This window comes from Benincasa hispida, chromosome 11 (assembly GCF_009727055.1).
Source record: "Benincasa hispida cultivar B227 chromosome 11, ASM972705v1, whole genome shotgun sequence".
NCBI lineage: Eukaryota > Viridiplantae > Streptophyta > Magnoliopsida > Cucurbitales > Cucurbitaceae > Benincasa > Benincasa hispida.
The window spans coordinates 72,498,905-72,519,948 of NC_052359.1; the positions used below are offsets into that span (position 1 = coordinate 72,498,905).

General features: G+C 31.4%; 1 protein-coding gene across 1 annotated transcript; it reads left to right on the forward strand.

The window, feature by feature from the left end:
• Positions 1-1,501: 1,501 nt before the first annotated feature.
• On the forward strand, positions 1,502-13,542 carry LOC120090498 (villin-3-like). The gene is made up of 24 exons (XM_039048210.1): positions 1,502-1,780; positions 3,403-3,553; positions 3,782-3,881; positions 3,969-4,037; positions 4,164-4,400; positions 4,496-4,673; positions 4,793-4,925; positions 5,966-6,125; positions 6,199-6,349; positions 6,437-6,537; positions 6,625-6,783; positions 7,117-7,185; positions 7,274-7,342; positions 7,477-7,614; positions 7,856-7,984; positions 8,888-9,035; positions 9,160-9,170; positions 9,245-9,385; positions 9,460-9,585; positions 10,170-10,232; positions 10,546-10,650; positions 10,873-11,131; positions 12,647-12,885; positions 12,962-13,542. Exons 2-24 carry the CDS (start codon positions 3,498-3,500, stop codon positions 13,073-13,075), a joined length of 2,955 nt encoding a protein of 984 aa, XP_038904138.1. The 5' UTR covers positions 1,502-1,780; positions 3,403-3,497; the 3' UTR covers positions 13,076-13,542.
• Positions 13,543-21,044: the final 7,502 nt, after the last annotated feature.

Here is a 21,044-nt window from a genome sequence, read left to right on the forward strand (position 1 = left end):
AAAATTAGGGGGGAAAATACAACATGTTCTACAATGGCATAGCATTTATGGATGAAAATAACCACTTTTAAAAGAGAGTAAAAAGATCGACTCTATTATTTCATTAGGTTTCAATAATACTTCAATGATGTAGTTGAAAGAGATCATTTTAAGCAACCTACATAATATTGATATTGCTAAAAGTACTAAGAAGACAACAATGAGGTGATACTCAAAATAGTAACTTGTTCAATAATAAAATTAGCATGAAATAATCTAACATTTAAATTTCATATAGTGCATAAAACATGTTTCTTTTTGAGTTCAACCAGAAGTGAAAGTAGGAAGATTCGAACAAGTGACTTTCTTGATCAAGAGCATATGTATGTTGTATTAAGTAGTTGAGTTATACTAAGTTATTCAACTATGGCCAAATAGAAAAGGTGTATATTATTCTCTTTATTAATATATTAAATAATTAACGTTTTAATTTTATAGTTTAATGATACTAAATTTAGTAGTAATTTAATATGGTACAAGAGTAAAGCGATATTTCTTGTCATCAAATATCAAGTCTTCCAATTAGCAGAGTTTCTTTAATGTGATGAACATAATGATGTACCTATAAAGATCAATAGAAATTAGTTTTTAGATAATATCATAGTCAATGGATTTAGCATATCTCAATCAACTTTTAGTCATTCCTGATTAAATTTGCTCAAAATATTTTATTATTATAAGTATTGCTCCTTTTATCTCTTTGAGTTCTTTGTCTCTTGCCCCTCCAATATTGCTTGAGCCTAAGAGAATTTTTAGGCTAACTTGTCTCTATGTATTTATAACAACCCAATTTCAAAAATAACTTTTGATTCCACTTTAGATTTGAAAGGAAGTATCTATTTCTATTTTTTTTAAAGAAAAAACATCAATACAACATGGATAAAAAAAAAACTATTACATATAGACTTTTTAAGTCGTATACATCAAATTTTCTTGCTTTAAAAGTTGTTCGAGAAATTTTCAAGTTGAACCAGGAATCCAAATTCTATAATATAAGTATAGGATCAATTTTCACGGTACGTAGGTGAATTCTATCACTCAAACTTATTTCTTCTTGAACAAGGTATAAGTAAAAATATCTACTAATCAAACTTTAACTTCAAACTTAAATTTTTTGCTAAGTCTAAACATGGACTTTGAAGTAAAATTACAAGTCAACTAAACAAAGAATAGCACAAAAACTTACTTTGACTTGATTCCATTGCATACTTCACCCCAATAAAAACTTGCAAAGTAGTTTGAGGTTTGTACCATTTGATTAATGGGTTCTTGCCAAAATTTGTCTTTTCAATCTTCATTCCCAAGAAAATTCAAACCCAACAGTTCCAATCGCTTGGGGGAAATTGCCAAACGAAGAAAAAACAGAGCCCAATTTGGCCGGTGCCATCGTCAACGGATCCCTTCCCTTAAATAACGACTTTCAATTCTCTTCTTTTCTCCGTGTCTTTCCGTTTTCTTGTTCCACTGTCATTCAAGCGACCCCAACCCAACTTTGATCTCTCTCTCTTTCGCTCTGAATTGTAATCTCAAAAGGCTGAAAAGTTGTATTGAGAGAGAGAAAAGAAAAAACAGACACATACAGCAATAATTCCCACTTTTCTTTTTCCAACTATCTTCTATATCTTTCTTTATTGCCAGCTCTGCGGCCCTGTCCTTCCCCCATTCCGCTTTCTTGCATTTCCTAATCATTTCTCTCTCCTCCACCCTTCATCTTCACAGGGTGCGAGAGATCTCCGGGCAGGTCAGCTGAATCAATTCGATTGCACTTCGTTTCTTGCTGATCTCGTCTTTCATCGTTAACCCCATGTGATTTTTCTTTTTGATCTGTGTGTTTCTTCGTTTTGTTTTTGCTTTTTCTTTCTGGGTTTTGTTTGTTTGTTCTTATTGTGTACTTATCTGGTTCAGATTCAATCGAAGCTTTGATCTGATTGGTACATGGGATTTACCCATTTTGGTATTTCTATATACCCTGTATTGTTTTTCGTTGATCCTTTTAATTAATGGTGATTTAGAAGTGTTTTGGATTTGGTGTATCTCATTTGGATGTGTTTTTACTGTGTACTGGAAGTTTGCTGCTGTAGTTGGGAGAAATCTAGCAATTTGGATGTGGGTAGTTGTAAGCCTAAGCAAATTGTTACTTTGAGATGATGGCTTATCATTAGCACGCTTATTAGGTCACTCTTTAATTGTTGATTTGCTCTAGATATTTATCTCAGCACCCCCTTGGCACGAGTGCAATTTAATGGATCAGACATTGGTTTGACACTTGACACATTGCAATGTTCAAGAGCATTGAATGCAATGGAAAACAGCTCCTCTTAGTTCTCATCAGTTGGATTTTTGGATATGATCTGTTGTAATTCGTACAGAAGATCTTGAGCGTTACTGGATTACAAAATTGAAATTTGGTATTTTATACATGTAATGTATAAGAAAACTGGGCGGGATATAATGTGGTAGTCAACATTACAAGACTATATACTTGTAAGGTTTGTGATGTTTGTAATGTGGAGGAGATCTTCATACTTTGGGCTTGAAGAATAAATTTGATTTCAAGTATGGACTTTGTGTTCAGGTTACAAAGTAGAATTGTCTTATTGCAAGTCATGGAGCTGACTTAATTAAAGACTGAATCTCTCAATTTAGAGTTTCCAGACACAAATGCTGGATTACAGCAGCCGATATCTTCCCCTACCAATAAAATAGTGAGATTTGTGCTCTGGATTGTTCTTCCACATCTGGGCTCTAGATTACGGAAGCTGACTATATCTTAAAGAGTATACTGATATTAAAATTGTGAGGGTTCAAGTAGATTGCATTGTATTTTTCTCTTAATTCTTGGTAAGAAAATATGGATTGTCTGTCGGTGAATCTTCTATACAATCTTGAAGCCATCTCTTGTCAGAAGTTTTAATGATTTTTGTATCAGCATTGAGAAACTGAAATAGAAGGGCATTCTGATTCATGGAAATGCTCTTACGTGTAACCATGTGATGAAGATCAGTGACTGAACTTGAAAAAATACAAAGTAACCTTGAATGTAAATATCTTGCATGGTATTACAAATTCCCTGAATTTATATAGCATGATCTTCAGTTTCTGTGGAAAATTATGTCAAATGAACCTCTAGCATGTTTCTTTGAGTGACAATGTTAAGTCTAACAAAGGGGAAAAAAATCGAATTATACAAGAAAATACATTAAAAATAGTTCATATTGTTTTGTTTGCTTTCCTGATTTTCTTATGCTTTCAAATTTATAGGTCTGTTGATGTATCTTTTATTTTCTTGTTCCTTGCTGGGGTTTCCACCAATTTATCTCCGTTGTACTCTGTTTGACACTCCTGCTTTCTCTCTTCTTGCAGTGAATTCTTGTGCCATATCCTGATTTCTGAGACGACAATTCAAACACTCAGATTCTCTTGCAACTAAAGAAATAGTAGCAGAGAAATATTCTCCAATGTCTAGCTCTGCCAAAGTCTTGGATCCTGCATTTCAGGCAGTTGGACAGAGAATGTATCCTTAGAAAAATTAGAAACTTGTTCATCTGGAAAATAATTTTCTTAAATTCATTTGAGATCAGAGTTGTATGCATGCTGTGTTATATGGAGACTCTTAATATGGAAGTGAGATTAGATAGAATATTTGACTTTAGTTTCTTGTATGTGATGAAATTATTGATTGGTTTATTTATATTTAAAGCATGTCTCAGAAGTTTTAGATGTTGAACTTAATTTCCCTCAGTGGGACAGAAATCTGGCGAATTGAGAACTTTCAGCCTGTTCCGTTGCCAAAGTCAGATTATGGGAAATTTTACATGGGGGATAGTTACATAATATTGCAGGTATTCCATTTAGTTCTTCTCATCTTTAATGCTGCTAATCTTGTGAAATGTCTTTGCTATTTAACTAGCTCTTTACTTTTTGTGCAGACAACACAAGGCAAAGGTGGTTCTTTCCTCTATGATATACACTTCTGGATTGGAAGAGATACTAGTCAGGTATTCTCTCCTGCCTATTTCTTCTTCCTCCTTTCCGCATTGAGAACTGAAAGTTGATTTTATTTTATTAGGACTTGATTGTCAAACACAGACCTCTGACTTTACAACCTTTGGCTATTATATTAGGATGAAGCAGGAACTGCAGCTATTAAAACTGTGGAGCTTGATGCTTCTCTTGGAGGACGTGCAGTGCAACATAGAGAAATTCAAGGCCACGAATCAGAAAAATTCTTGTCATACTTCAAACCTTGTATCATACCATTGGAGGGAGGTGTTGCATCTGGATTTAAGAAACCTGAGGAAGAACAATTTGAAACACGGTTGTATGTTTGTAGAGGAAAGCGAGTTGTCCGAATGAAGCAGGCACTTCATTTTTCTTTCCAGGAGTTTGTGTATTCAACAGTGTTTCTTCCAATGACATGGAGTTTTGATGTTTATTTTTGCATTTGGCTATCCAGGTTCCTTTTGCTCGTTCATCACTAAATCATGATGATGTGTTCATCTTAGATACCGAGGGCAAGATATTTCAGTTCAATGGTGCGAATTCTAATATCCAGGAGAGGGCAAAAGCTTTGGAAGTGGTCCAATTCTTGAAGGATAAAAATCATGAGGGGAAGTGCAATGTTGCAATTGTTGGTAGGAATAGAAGATACACTGTTGTTCTGACCCTCCCCTGTTTCAGTCATTCCTTGCCCCTTTCAATTTTGTTTTTTTATTCATGGTTGATGATTTAAACATTATATTGAACATACTAGATGATGGGAAGTTGGATACTGAGTCTGACTCCGGTGAATTTTGGGTCCTATTCGGTGGCTTTGCACCCATTGGGAAGAAAGTCGCAAGTGAAGATGATGTAATTCCAGAATCTGCTCCTGCTAAGCTTCTCAGGTATTTGTTGGAATTCCTTGATTTTATTAATAGTCAGAAACACTATTCGAAGTATATTTCGTGTGGCAAATAATTTAGAGTGGATATTGGCTCCTAATAAAATCTAGTCTTCCTGGCCTAATGCAGTCCTTTTTGCAGACAGAAAATTATAATAAGCCTATTTTGATATTCACAAGCAAATGAACCTACATTAGAAAGTATTAGCTGATATTTTTTTCCCTCCTCCAATTTGAAGATTTGCTCCTTCTGTCCTGTTTAAGCATAAAACTCAAGGAGCACAAGATCATTGGAATTTAAAGGCATCTACTTAAAAGTGTGAGGATAAGTCAGTCTGTGTAGCCACCATTACAGATTAAGGAAGCCAACTGAAGCACCTGGTCTCTCCTAAGAATAAAATTAATACATATACCTCAGTTTAATTGTGAACCTACAACATCTTTTTATATCTTAAGAGTGTTTGGGTCACTGCACATTTAGACTAAGATCATAGGATAGTCGCTTGGCCCTACAAAATTTGACTGTTAAGAAGCTTGTAGAATTTTAATATTTTACTCTTGTGTAGGTGACCATCATGAGATTTGAACCCATTTGCAAAAGTTTCTTTACGTTTTTTTAATAAGAAACAAAGAGAAATGAAAGAATACAACGCCCCCAAAAAAAAAAAGAAAACAAACCTTTTATATGCTCAAATGGTACTAGGCCAATTTGTAGTGGTTAATTGTGAACGTACAAAAGTTCCAACTTTCCTAGTTAGTATTATTATTATTATTATTATTTTGGTAGTTTTAATTGTTAAATTAAAAAAATAAAAAGGTTTAGTTCTATTAATTTGTTATAAAAATTAAATATTTATTTATTCTTGGTACTGGATGTGATGGAAGAAGTGTTTTCCTTTCCAGCTTTGGATGCTCGTTTCTTAAAACTTATTTGTATATATGGTAACCTTAAATTTTTCTGTGACTATTGAGTTCTATTAACTGTTGATTTGATCCTCACTCCTGGAGTTACGTATTTCTAATTTCTGTCAATGATTTCTTTAGCATTGATGGTGGTGAAGTAAAAGTTGTTGATGGTGAACTATCAAAATCCATACTGGAAAATAATAAGTGTTATCTGCTGGACTGTGGTGCTGAAATATTTGTTTGGGTTGGAAGAGTGACGCAAGTAGAGGAGCGAAAAGCAGCAATTCAAGTAGCCGAGGTAACCTTCTGTGCCAAAATTTCAAGTAATTAAAGTTATGGACAGGATTTATCAAACAATACTTTATATTCAGGAATTTATTGCCAGCCAGAATAGGCCAAAGGTAACTCGTGTGACTCGGGTTATACAAGGCTATGGAACACATTCTTTTAAGTCCAACTTCGAGTCCTGGCCAGTTGGATCAGTGACTACAGGTGCTGAGGAAGGAAGAGGAAAAGTAGCTGGTAGTTACCACATCTAATTGATAAAATGAGTTTTTTATTCTGCTTGCTTTAATTATTATTCAATATGGTACTTTTTTTTGTAAACAGCTCTATTGAAGCAACAAGGTCTCGGTCTCAAGGGATTAACAAAAAGTGCACCAGTGAATGAGGAAGTTCCACCGTTGCTGGAGGGAGGCGAGAAAATTGAGGTTTAGATGATACCAGTTTTGGTTGTTTGAAATGGTTATATTAGTTTTGATTGTTTAATCGGGGTCCTGATGGTTTTCATTCTCTAGTTATGGCGAATCAATGGCAGTGCCAAAACTCCATTGCTTGCAGAGGATATTGGTAAATTTTATAGTGGAGACTGCTACATCATTCTTTACACCTACCACTCTGGTGAGAGGAAAGAAGATTATTTCTTGTGCTCTTGGTTTGGAAAGGATAGCATCGAGGTTAGTTAGCATTTAGGGTTTATTTTGAGAAAATCTAACTATTGTAAGTTACAAACTTAAACTTGCAATGTGGTGGTACACTTGCCAATTTAGTTGAATAACTAGTGCTGATTCTCTAAGAAAGGGAATAATGGAAGATGGTTTTCTTGATCTAATGAAAGTACTCTTGATTCTTGAAAAATAATAATCGCTTGTAATCTGTACAACAAGTGTAGGAATGTTTTCTCATTCCTTACATTTTCATATCATGACATATTTAAGTGCATTTGTACATAAACATATGTGTTTATTGTTTATTGTTGTTAAACCATTTTCTATTATTTCAAACCTCAGGAAGATCAAAAGATGGCTACACGGTTGACGAATACAATGTCCAATTCGCTGAAAGGGAGGCCTGTTCAGGTACCATAAACATAAAGTATATGTGATAAATAGTTTCTATCTTTGAGAATTTCCTTATCATATGTTTTTTTTTTTTTTTTTTTTGCAGGGTCGCATATTTCAAGGCAAAGAGCCACCCCAATTTATTGCCCTTTTTCAACCTTTTGTGGTCCTCAAGGTGGTAGTCTTATAAAGCTTCTTTCTTAACTCATCTCGTTTGATTAGAATCACATTGTATGGTTTTGATGTGGAACTGAGAGGGTCCTTGAGAGACAGAGATAACCATCATTTTCTTAATGAATTCTGGTGTAGGGTGGCTTGAGCTCTGGTTACAAGAAACTCATAGCAGATAAAGCTTTGGCTGATGAAACTTACACGGAAGATTCTGTTGCCCTTATTAGGATATCACAAACATCCATTCATAATAATAAAGCAGTGCAAGTTGAAGCTGTACGTACTAGTGATTTTGATCATTTTTTTTCTATATTAAGTGTGGTTCATGCTTTTAATGTCTTTCAATCTTCCCTCTTGAGGTTTGAAATATATGTGTGCATACATATTCAAGCTGACTAGAAATAATGTTATAACATTGTCATTGGGTCATGTTTCATGTTTATGCTGAAAGCCTGTACTAATTTGAGCCATTTAGTATGCATGTCTTATGATAATGTCTCAACTTATGATTATCTAGGTTACAACCTCATTGAACTCTACTGAGTGTTTTGTCCTGCAATCCGGCTCTTCTGTTTTCTCTTGGCATGGAAACCAAAGTACATTCGAGCAGCAACAGTTAGCTGCAAAAGTTGCAGAGTTTCTAAGGGTAAGGTCTCAAACATTTTATCCATTTATCTGTCTATATATATATATATTTGAATGGATACAATCTTCCATTGCATGTGCTACACTTGGCCCAAACTTTAGTTTGGATAACGTGTTGGTATCTGAGACATAGTGGATGCATTGACAGTTTGGTTATTTATTAAGCACAATAGTCACACATTGGGCACTAGCTCAACAATTGAGATGTCTTATCGGACGATAGTGAGTATTTGTTGAGCACAATGGATATGCATTGGACACTTATGAACATATGTAAAACACTTTATTTATTTATTTAATTTTTCAAAAATTGGAAAAAAAAAAGATATGTCCATCATATTGAAGTGAAATATATCAAATTGGGTTTTTAAGCAAATATGCATTTTTTTTTATTGATTCTTATTTTTTATTCTTTTTCTAATGTATAGGAGTTTAAATTATTAAGAGAAATGATAAGTTGATTTGGATGTTGCTCAAATGTTTTAGCATTAGGTATTATGTCATTTGAAAGACAGAAAGAATTTTGTCAAACTCAAAGACATATTGCATATTTATCATTTCTTTTACCTTGTCTCTCATATGATAATATCTTAAACTTGAAATAAAATTTTAAAGTTAGAATCATTGAAATGTATAAAAGTAATCAATTTTTAAAATGTGGAAATATATTTTTGAAAAAAGAGAGCTTTCATTGAGAAACATGAAAGGATACAAAAGGGCGTATGAAAAGATAGCCCAACAAAATGAGCCAAGCCATAGTTACAATGGTAGATTTTCTTGTATAACTTTTCTTTCTTTTTTGGAAGTTTATAGATTATAAGTATTGTTTTTTAATGTTTGAAGATATCTTGTCCTAGTCTTCCTTTTGTATATGTATACTGATATTATTTTCTCCCTAATACAGCCAGGTGTTACTTTGAAACATGCAAAGGAAGGAACAGAGAGTTCAACCTTCTGGTTTGCACTTGGAGGAAAACAAAGTTACAACAGTAAAAAAGTATCTCAGGATATTATCAGGGATCCCCACTTGTATGCATTTTCATTCACTAGAGGTGACATGTGTTATCTTTTTAAGTTATAAAAGAATTCTCATTTGGCATTTAACTATTATCATTGCTGACTTTCCATTTTGACTGCTTCCATTTTGATGGTTGATCTTCACATTTGTCCTTACAGGAAAGTTCCAGGTGAATATTTGAATTCTTGTTAATGAAGAAGTTAAACCAGATGCAGTGTTATGATCTTATATTATCATGCGCAGGTAGAGGAAATTTACAACTTCTCTCAAGATGATCTGTTGACAGAGGATATCTTGATACTTGACACTCAAGCTGAAGTGTTTATATGGATTGGTCAATCTGTTGACCCTAAAGAAAAGCAAAATGCTTGGGAAATTGGTCAGGTAGGAGTCGAGAACTATATTTTGTACACTACAAAGGTCAATTTTCATTCATGTGGTTTTCGTTTTTTTCCCAGAAATATGTGGAGATGGCTACATCTCTAGAGGGATTGTCTCCTAATGTGCCGTTATATAAAGTCTCTGAAGGAAATGAACCATGCTTCTTCACGACATACTTTTCGTGGGATTATACTAAGGCTGTTGTATGTGCTCAAACTATGATTACTCTTTTATTGCTTAATCCTTTAAATCTTACAAACTTTAATAAATTTTATGCTGTCAGGTAAGTTTTTCAGAAAAAAATAGTATTTTGAATACTTTATTGTTGGCCATGAAATTTTGATAAAATGATAACTTCCATTTACTTGTAATTACACACTCCATACATGGTTATGCGAAAGCTAGAGACCCTATAATCACCGGAAATGAGCACAGTAAGATACTTCATATTTAAAAGAATACATTGATATATGAATTATATAAAAGGGGGCGAAAAACAGGAATGCAACCCCCCCACCCAAAAAAAACACGGAGAGATAGAGAAGAAAAAATAGGCAACCTCCGGTCAGAAAAAATAAATTTCAAAGAGTAGAAGCATCTAATACACCCTTTATCTTTTAGGTGCAAAATGAAAATTTGGCATGTGCAGAGAATTCATAAAATGATGTTAATGGAACGATTTATTTGAGTTGTCATATGTAAAAATAAACTTTTCTCCCTACACATGGAAATGAAAGAAAATGTTTATATCATGTGGTCAATCTCCTAATCTTTGGATGGAATGCAGGTTCAAGGGAACTCATTCCAAAAAAAGGTGACTTTACTCTTTGGCATTGGACATATTGTGGAGGTAAATCAACTTTCTCTAACTTCAACTTAAGGAAGATTTTGTTCTTGGTATGAGATCAAGAAGTTGAATATTTGATGTTAGTTACTAGTGTAGTTTAATAATGGGATTGTTGTTATTTATCAATACTAAAGACAATTTGTGGAATTGTTGATTATTATTATTTTTTTCTAGTAAACGACCGTACATTATGTGCAAGTTTTGGTGAATAATATGTGATTGTTTGTTGCAAGTATTTGCTGAATAACTCTTTTTCGAACAATATGTATTTGTTAGATAGTAAGGTGACTGACGTTTTATGCTCTTGTTGAGATAGGAAAAGTCGAATGGGAACCAAGGAGGTGGACCAACACAGAGAGCTTCAGCTTTAGCTGCATTATCGTCTGCCTTTAATCCATCTGCAGATAAATCCACCCACTTGGTAAATGACACAGCACAATTATTAAAATATTACATGATCTTTTTCTGAAACAAAATAACTTTAGTAAGGGTAATTTCAAGTTGATTTGATTGGCCATTAATACAAATGCTTAAACAAAATCAAGTGAATTTGTTTGTTGTTGTCATTGTTGATGATAGTGTTAACATCACATTATTGCAAGATATACCAGGTCCATAACAATTTTTTTTCCCTCCTTTGCAGAGTCCGGATAAGTCTAATGGATCTAGTCAGGGAAGTGGTCCTAGGCAAAGAGCTGAGGCTCTAGCTGCCTTGACCTCTGCTTTTAAGTCATCATCTCCGAAGACAAGTATTGCATCAAGAGTATCGGGCAGAGGGAAGGGCTCACAAAGGGCAGCAGCAGTGGCTGCTCTTTCATCTGTTCTGACTGCTGAAAAGCAAAAGGCTAACGATTCCTCTCCTCCATCTAACAGCAGTCCCCCACCAGAGAGTAACGCTCCAGGCAAGAAGACTTTTACCATTCTTAGTTTTCTCTATACTAGCGATTGACATTTTCTGAGTAGTACACTTTAAGTTCTGAGTTCTATTCTCTTGAGCTTTGCAGACAATTTTCAAGGTTAGGAAAAAAAAGGGGGCTAAATTATTGAAAATACCCTTGAAGGCCTGAACTCTTACTTTGTTTAAAAAATACCTCATAAATCTCAAAAGTTTTAATAATGGCTTTAAACTTTCAAAAAATGTTAAAGAAAAAAAACACCATATCTTTAGTTTTGGATGGAAACCGCTAGTACTTTGTTTCCAAAATATCCCTGAACATTAAAAAATTTCAATAATACCGTTAAACTTTTCATATCTTTGATGGTTCAAAATTTCTCTATTAGAGAGCCTGCGGTATTGTTCTTCGAGGCCTTGATGTTTGAAAGATCTGCAAATCTTTTCAGAGTTTTTTTTTTTCTTTTTATTATTTTTCACTCTTTTTGGAGGGTTTTTTTTTTTTTTTTTTTTTTAGGAAACAAACATGAATATTCCGAAAAGGATCAAAAGGAGTTTTGTTTTTATTATTTTTCACTCTTTTTGGAGTTTATTTTCTTTCAACATTTATTTGTTTCTTTTTCTTATATCCATGAGGAGTTCATATGTTGTTAAAAAAAGTCAACTTTTAAAACCTGGTTTGTATTGTTTTTAATGTTTGTTTGGAAAATTGTTAAAGAATTTGTCATGCCTAACACGCTTTCAATGCAATAACTACCTTTTGTTTTTATTGGTGAGAATAGAAGCTTGTTTTGAAACATGACTTCCAAACAAATTCTTAGGCTCTGTTTGATAACCGTTTGGTTTTTAGTTTTTATTTTTCAAAACTAAGTTTATAAACACTACTTCCACCCGTAAATTTCTATGTTTTGTTATCCACTTTCTACTAATGTTTCCAAAAGCCGAGTAAAGTTTTGAAAACTAAGAAAAGTAATTTAAAAAAAATTAGTTTTTATTTTTAAAATTTGACTAGGAATTCAAGTGTTTTTTTAAGAAATGAGAAAACCATAATATAAAAATTGGGAGAAAACAAGCATAAGTTTCAAAAACAGAAAACTAAAAACGAAATCTTTATCGAAGGCCTTATCTTGTAAGGTTGTCTGTTACCACTGTATTAGAGCTTAGCTTAAATGTTGAGATCTCTAACAAGAGGTTCATGTGCTTAACCATCCTAATTCAGAATTTTTTCAATATTTTTTGTGCAATCTTCATGAATTGTTGTGTTAGTAATTTAGTATGGTAGCATAGAACTATTCGAAGCCAAGCCTCGGGTTACGTACAGAACAGGCAAATTCGGGTCCAATGGGGTAATTTATTGACTTCATTTGAAAAAATTGCAGAGAAACGGTTTGTGAAAATATGTAGCACCTCATAGTCTCATAGTCTTGTAGCTCCAATTGATTTTTTCTTCTAGCGATTAGTTTGAGTTAGATAAGTATGGTTGAATATCAAAGGACTGAATAAGCTCTGCATTAAACAATGGCAGCTGAAGAAAAGAATGATGATGTCTTCCAACAAACAGAGAGTCCTGAAGAAGTCTTGGGTCTTAAGGAGCCAGAGGAAACCACTCCTTTATCGAAGAACAATCACGACGATACAGATGTAAATCAAGAAAGCCTGCAGGAGGAGAATGGTAATGATAGCAATCTGTCTGTTTTTAGTTATGATCGACTGAAGGCCAAATCTGATAATCCAGTGACTGGAATTGATTTAAAAAAGAGAGAGGTATGTTTTATATTGTTTACTTATTGAGTTAATATGTACATTTCCGTTTGCTAATTATTTGGGCATATTTTCTTAGGCCTATCTCTCAGATGAAGAGTTCCAAACTGTATTTGGAACAACAAAAGAAGCATTCTACAAGTTGCCAAAATGGAAGCAAGACATGCAGAAAAAGAAAGCCGATTTGTTCTAGCGAACGAACTGTGATTGGAAGAGAACATTACTGCTCCAAGGTTCAAATCTACATTTCCTCATCTATTTTGTTTGACTTTCCCATAAAAGAAACTGCGGTTCTACTTGTGTATCTTGGTCGGGTCCGAAATCTGTTGGCATTTTGATATTTGCCAGTGATGAACATAGTCCATAGTTATTGTCATTCAATTGTGCTGCTGCCTGAAGAGTGATTTCTTTTTCTTTTTCATTCTATATTTATCTCTTTGGTCATTGTTGCTGGTATGTAATGTTCAGAGGTTGTAGTTTACAGAACCAGGCAGCCAATTCTTTCATTTGGTCCTTTAGTAGTTTATTTGCGAGTTTCGCCCTACTGTCGTCGTTTTCATTTGCTAGTCGGCTGCGGGTTGTATATTAATACGATTATGTTGTATGCGTTCTATTTTATACAAGGAATGACATATTTTTGTTGATTGATATATATATCAATATTGATGTCCAATTGAGTTAAAAGTTTGTACTGAATTTCTCATCTTTCTCTTTGAAATTCAAGGGAATGCAATAGAGGAGCTTAGAATTTTCTCTCTCCAAATGATAAGTTGGGTTAGGCAACCTGATTTTTACCTTTTGAATGTTATGTATTCAAACTTCATATTGCCCTTGACAGCACCAATGATATCAATTCAACCTTTTAATAGAATGTAAGGATCTAATTTGTGAATTTGGCCCAGGATTATTGATTGAGTCATTAACAGTGCTTGCTTATTTGTTGAGTATATTTTGGAGTGATTATGCAATGGTTAAAATCATTTTTCTCGTTTTCAAAATCACTACGAGATATGTTTTTAATCATTCAAACTTAATTTTGATAATATGGAAATTGCATTTAGAGTGTTATATTAAATATTAGAATAATTGAGGGATAAAAAACATATTTTTGGAGTGATTTTAAAGGATACATCCATATCAATAGGAGTTCATAATATAATCAAAATGAGATCAAGATACATCCATATCAATAGGAGTTCATAATATAATCAAAATGAGATCAAGTTATAAATAAGATTATACATGAATATTTTAACTCACATGTCCTTACATGAACAATTTGGATAATTTATTAACAAAGCGAGTTTTATCAATAACATCATGAAGATAACATCCACAACTTTATATATACATGTACTAGATTATAAAAGATGAATAGAACCTTTACAAGAAAATTAATTAATCATTGATTGAATATATTAAAAATTTATTTTAAGTTTGAGATTAACTAGATATTAAGTAATTATAAAATAAAAGACCATTTATTAGCCAACAAATAATTTTTGTAATCATAATTTATAGTAGTTTCTAATTTTTGTGTTCTTATCTATATATAATAGCTAGCAATTATATTCTTTACTTGCTATTTTTTTCATATTTTTATCTAAACTATGATAGATTTGTAACTAGTAAAATAATAACTAGAATTCGAATTAGAGACGAGTTTTTGGAGATTGTGTTAATAAACATTTTTGACTCACTATTTTGAATGGTCAAGAAGAGGAAATGGATGCAACCAAAAAAACATTAGATTTACAAGTAAAGAAATAAGATAGTGGAAATCCTTCCTAGATGACAAACTAAAACAAAAGACAAATAACAAATATTATAGAGTTTTTAGGTTTAAATATTACTTTGATTCTTATCATTCCGATTTTAGTTTATTTTAGTTCTATTTTTAAAATGTTCATATTGGTTCTCTATACTTTCCTCTTTGATTCATTTCGGTCTTTGTACTTTCAAATGTGTTTATTTTGGTCTCTCTTTCTCCCTCCTTTCAAGGGTACATCGCACATCACCTATTTGATAGAGTTTTATTTCATATCTCTTATTATGAGATAATATGGTGTTGAATGCTTTGTTGCACGTTTTTGCAATCCTCCCCTCAGACCACACTTGTTTGATATCTGAGATCCATCAATACAATAATATGGAAACATGAAGGCTTTGATTCACTTGTTAGATATAATGCATAATGGTATGATATTCACCTGTTTTATATAACTATAACACTACTTCTATGTCCTCAATTAAGTGGCTTTTCTCTAGCCTATCCCTATCTATATTCCCGAACTTTTGAGTTTATCTCCGGTTTTCTTTTTTGTACTATTCCTCTTATGTCAATATAGAGGATTTTAGGGGTAGATTGTCTAGATGTATGCATCTGCTGATCTCATCTACCTCATGTATATTTGTTCAAAAAAAGATATTATCCAATACAAGCATAAGCCCTCTACTTTACTTTTGTTTTCATCCAAAAAACACCATGCCAACAAAGATATAGTTGTTCGTAATTTAATATTGTTCTTTTATTTTATATATATAATTTATCGTAATCAATGTGAGACTTTAATTGCATTCACAACATGCATGTTAAATGAGTTAACTTAAAAGGTAAATTCTCAAATTACCACTTTTATTAAAGGTCTATATATAAATATAAAATCGTAGAATGCAACACACTAAAAGAGCGTGACTATGTGATTCAAAAGACTGAAATGCAACAACATAATTTTTAAAGACTCATCCAAAAATCTTCAATTTCTATAGGAGGATATTATAACATAACCACAATAGATTCTTGGAATATTAAATCTAAGACTTTTTGCAATTATGATATTTCTTCTACCTTCCTTAATTGGAAGACTTTCCTCTAGTCTCTCCATCATTTTTGCTCATCTTGTTTTCACATTAGTGAAGCTTTGAAACACCTTTTTCAAAATATATATTATAAAAATGGTCCCTTTATCTATCGCATGATAGTTCAATTAATTTCTCTTTATCATTATTTTTGGTATAACAAATAGGATACGAAGCTTTGAACCTTTGATCTAGAAAAAATTGTACATGTAATTTACTGCTGAGTTATATTTACATCGACCCTTGATTTCTCTTAAAGCTAGACCCTTGCTTCTTTATATAGCTATAGTTAAAAATAATCACTCAAACTACACGTACATGTATTAATTAAGTATAATATTGTGACAAAATCGAAAAGGCAAAAGCACTATGAAAATTGAAAGCATATAGAATATAAGAGTTTGTACTAACAAAGAGAAACAGCATCTAATCATGGAATATATAACTTTTAACACATGTCAATATTTTCATATATAAATCAAAGGGTTCTATATGAATACAAGAGACAATATAATAAACTTTTACAATATAGTACAAGAGGATGTTAAGGAAATGTCTAAATTATCCAAAAAAATTAGGGAAAAAAAATTCAAAGTGTGTAAAAATATTATATGATTTGTTTTTAAAAAAGTAGTCTTTTTGTTTCTTAATTTTAAAACGATTTTCATGTTTCTATACTTTTCAATTATTATTCATTGACTCTCAACATTTTCATTAACTTGCAAACTCTTTTGGTATTCTCATCAAAACTCTACCAAAATTAAATACATAGCCCTATAATTATATAAATAAATTTAGACAATATGTAATTAATTAGTGATAGTTTAATAATACTATTAAACTACTACTAATCTCAAATCTCAAAAAGCTTTCACTATACATAGGTTATAAAGAGGAATATTTAAATCTAAGTTAAATTATAAATTTAGTCTCTAAACATTGAGGTTTGTATCTATTTAGTCTCTAAACTTTCGAAATTTTCTAAATCATGGACCTATTAGACGTACACATTGAAAGTTCAGGGTTCTATTAGACACAATATTTAAACTTATATCTAATAGATCAATTAATTTATAAAATTTTAAAATTGTACTAAGAGACTTATTAGACATAAAGTTGGAAATTAAAAATATAAAGGGAAAAATATGAAAAAGGGTTTAAGCTCAAAACAAGAGATCCTATTATAATATTATTTTAACTTTGATTCACAAAACTCTCAACTCGTAAACTAACGAGAGATGTAAAGAATTAAGAAGAAGAAAATAATATAATAGATGTTTAAACTCGAATCACGTCTCATAAATAATACGTTAAATAATTTCTAACGTTAAAAGCTTACATCGATAGATTAAGATATATTTAATGTGTTAAGCTAACAAAGATGATGATAATGTCTGTAATATCTCTGAAGAGAGAGAAAAAGAAAAGAAGAGAAGAGAGGGGCATTGCACCCTAAAAAACAAACAATGAAACACAGATGGCAGAAAACCGCGGCTGAGGAACAGAGTCGGTTCATGTTCTTCTACTCTTTTTAGTGACAACAAGAAAAGCTAAAATATATATTAAAAAAATGGAGGAATATATATATATATATANATATATTATTTTAGATTTTGAGTGTAATTTCTACTTAGTCCTTAAATTTATAAATATTACAATATTGATGCTTACATTTTTTTTAATTTCTATTTGTCCTTATGTTTCAAATGTTACTTTTGTACTTTTGAATTTGAATTTAGTTATTAATTTGAATATTAATGTTCATTTTGGTTTTTGAGGTTAACTAAAAATTAATTGGTTTATAATAATTATGAAGTGAAATTATGTAATTAATTTTAAAAGTAATGAAAAGTTATTGAAAAGTAATTAATTATGATTCTTTAAATTCTTTTATATTAATTAATTAATAGACATTAATACAAAAGCTAGAAAATGTGTAACTTTAAGGGTAAATCTTAAATTTAGGGACTAAATGAAAATAAAACTCAAAACTCAATAATAAAAATGTAACTTTTCGAAATCTAATGACCAAAATGGAAAATAAACTCAAAACTCTAGAATAAAAATATAATATTTTGAAACTTAACATGGACCAAATAGCTTGAATGCATCACTAGTTTCTGGGGTATGATGAGGGTGTTAAAGATTTGTCAACCTAGTTGAAATGTCTCGGTGCATCTACTGATTCCACCTCTCTAGTACTTTGTTTTAAAAAAAAAAGCATGAACCAAATAGAAACTAAACCTCGTCAAAATAAACATAATAACTCAATGGAAATGACGTTACCTTCCTCCTTAGAGATTAAAGGTACGATTCCCTTTGCTGCCATTGTCGTACTTGAAAAATTAAAATAGAAACTAGACCTAAAATGTTCGGAAAAAAAATATTTATTATATTTTTGGAAAGAATTAATATAAAAATTTGGAGACGCAAAGAGATGAATGAGTTTGAGTTGTATATGTAAGGGTTATAATAATATAAAAAAGGTTGAGAGTTTGTGTGTGTATTTTGTTTTGTTGTTATAATTTGATAATACACAGAAAGTGAGAGTGATAGGCATATGTTTGTTGTGTAACGTCATTGATATTAAATAATTGCACAATATTTTTGACCATTCCTTTTGGATTTTTCCTATCTTTTAAAACAAAATATTATATTAAAATAAAATAAGTTTTCTTCAGTGACTCGGCTTTCCATGCATGCTTTCACATGCACTTTCTTCCCCCGCCGAAACCCTAACTCTTTTCTTCTCTACCCTTTCACACAATATCAATCTCTCAAATATTATTATTCCTCTTTTTTTTCTTTTTTTTCCCCCCTTTTTCTTATTTACTCTTTTAACCTTTTTTTTTTTTTTTTCTACGTTCTATTAAATTACAAGTTTAGTCTATAAAATTGTAAGAATGTATAATAGATCTATCGATTTGTGTCTAGATCATTGAAAAATTTAAACTTTTTATACGTTAATTGATTTTAGATCACTTTTACTTTCCAATAAACGCATTCAATCAATCGTAATATAAAAAGTGACTCATTTAAATACGTTACATTCTAGAAAACTAGTTAACCCTATTATGTGAATTATGAATAATAAAAAAAGTTCATTACGATTGCAATATTTTTTATTGTGGAGTAGTAAATATGGTCTTATTTGAATTTTATCTCTAATGGTACCATAAATTTCAATTTTGAGTTTAGTTAGTAAATTCTTCGATCTTAAAAAATTTGTAAGTTCAAAAGCCTATCATTTGTAAGTTCGAAAGTTTATAACCAAACAATTACCTTTGTACAACACGCGCATCCCACAACCTCTCTCCTTGAGCACCTTTTGCAACTCAAAATGAACATAAAGGCTAGAATCATACAGAGCAACATTACCACCACAACTTTGGTGCTTGTGGCTTGAAAGTAATAGACAAGTTTTCCAAGACGTTGAAAAATATCACTCCTATCTATTGGATGATATTATTTTATTGGCTGCTCTACGGAGTACTAAATCCCTTATTTTGTGAATTATAAATGATAAAAAAAAATTCATTACGATTGCAATAATTTTGATCACGGAGCAGTAAACATGGCCTTATTCAAATTTTATCTCTAATAGAACCATAAATTTTCAATTTTGAGCCTAGTTAGTAGATTCTTTAATCATAGAAAAATTATGGACCAAACAAACACCTTTATACAACATGCTCATCCCACAATCTCTCTTCTTGAGCACCTTTTGCAACTGAAAATGAACATAAACTAGAACTGTATGAGGAAACATTATTACGACAACTCTTTGGTGCTTGTGGCTTGAAAAGAACAGACGAATTTTCTAAGACGTTGAAAAACAACACTCCTATCTGTGAGATGACATTATTTTGTTGGCTACTCTACGAAGTACTAAATCTCCCCTATTTTACAACCATGATGTCTCTACTATTGCTCTGAACTAGAAGACTTTTTCTCTAGCCTTTTTCTGCTTTCTCTTTTATATGAGCTGATCTCTAGCTCTCCTGGTAAATAGTCTCCTTTTTTAATGAATACATCACTATGGTATTGGGGTATGATAAGAGTGTTAAGGATGTGTCAACTTAGTTGAGATATTCTGTGCACCTTCTGATCTCTCTTCCCTAGTAACTTGTTTAAAAATATGGACCAAACAAACATAAATCACAAAATTCATGAACTAAAATTGTAATTTAATATTTTCTTTCTTTCTTTCTATTTTTTCCGTTTCTTTTCCTAGCTTTGGAGTCTTGAGTTAGTTTCAAGGACGAAACCCCTAGATAGCTCGAATTGAGTAGTATATGAATGAATCAATACTGTTAATTTGTTAGCAAATATTCTAGATATGCATCGATTTACTAGAGACTTTTTTTTAGTACAAAAACTTCAAGTAGATGAGAGATCGAACTTTCGAAGAACATGCCAATTACCATTATGAACTCATTTTTGACATAAACTAGAGACCTTTATATTAAAACTTTTGTGGGTATAAATAATTAATAAATAGGGTTAAATTACAAGTGGAATCCATATACTCTTAATAGTTATCAAATTTTGGTCAATCTACTTAAAAAACTTTCTTTCTAATAGGCATCATTAATCATTCACGCGTGTGACTTTGGAAAAAAAAAAAGTAGTTATTTTAATTTCGTCATTGTACTTTAAAAGTTTTATTGTAGAAGCTTAGTAGGCTGAGAAGGAGAAGTTTTCTTGTAATATATTAATTTTGTATTATTTAAAGCATGTGCAAATTAATTTGAAGTATAATATTCAGGTAGTTAAATTACAAGTTTAGACAATTCTTTTTTTTTTTTTTTTTTTTTTTTTTTTTATGTCTAACAAGACTCTAAATTTTGAATTTTGTATTTAATAGGTTCGTAAATATTAAAAAAGGAAAATTATTTTTAATGATAAAATTGCTGAAAATATTTGTAAATAATAGCAAAATATCACATTTTATCTGCGATAGATATAATGGTCTATCGCAGTAAATAGTGAGATTTTACTATATTTATAAATATTGGTTCATTTTTCTATATTTGAAAACAACCATAAAAGATGTATTAGACAAAAAAATTATAATCTAGAGATCTATTATGAATTTAGGGATGTATTAGACTTTTCAAAGTTTAGGGATTTAACGAATACAAAATTAAAAGTTCGAAGACTTATTAGGCATTCGTTGAAATCCATATACCGAATAGACACCGACTTAAAAATTAAGAGACTGAATTTGTAATTTAATCTATTTAAATAATGCATTCAATATATCATAATAATTGTTAGTTTTAGTTCAATACAACATTCGA

What these genes read in the sequence shown, in the direction of transcription:
- LOC120090498 (XM_039048210.1), top strand. Translation starts at nt 3,498, where the DNA reads ATGTCTAGCTCTGCCAAAGTCTTGGATCCTGCATTTCAGGCAGTTGGA. An exon ending in ATGCTTGGGAAATTGGTCAG is followed by an intron (nt 9,386 to 9,459) that starts GTAGGAGTCGAG and finishes TTTTTTTCCCAG; the next exon opens with AAATATGTGGAGATGGCTAC. An exon ending in GCATTGGACATATTGTGGAG is followed by an intron (nt 10,233 to 10,545) that starts GTAAATCAACTT and finishes TTGTTGAGATAG; the next exon opens with GAAAAGTCGAATGGGAACCA.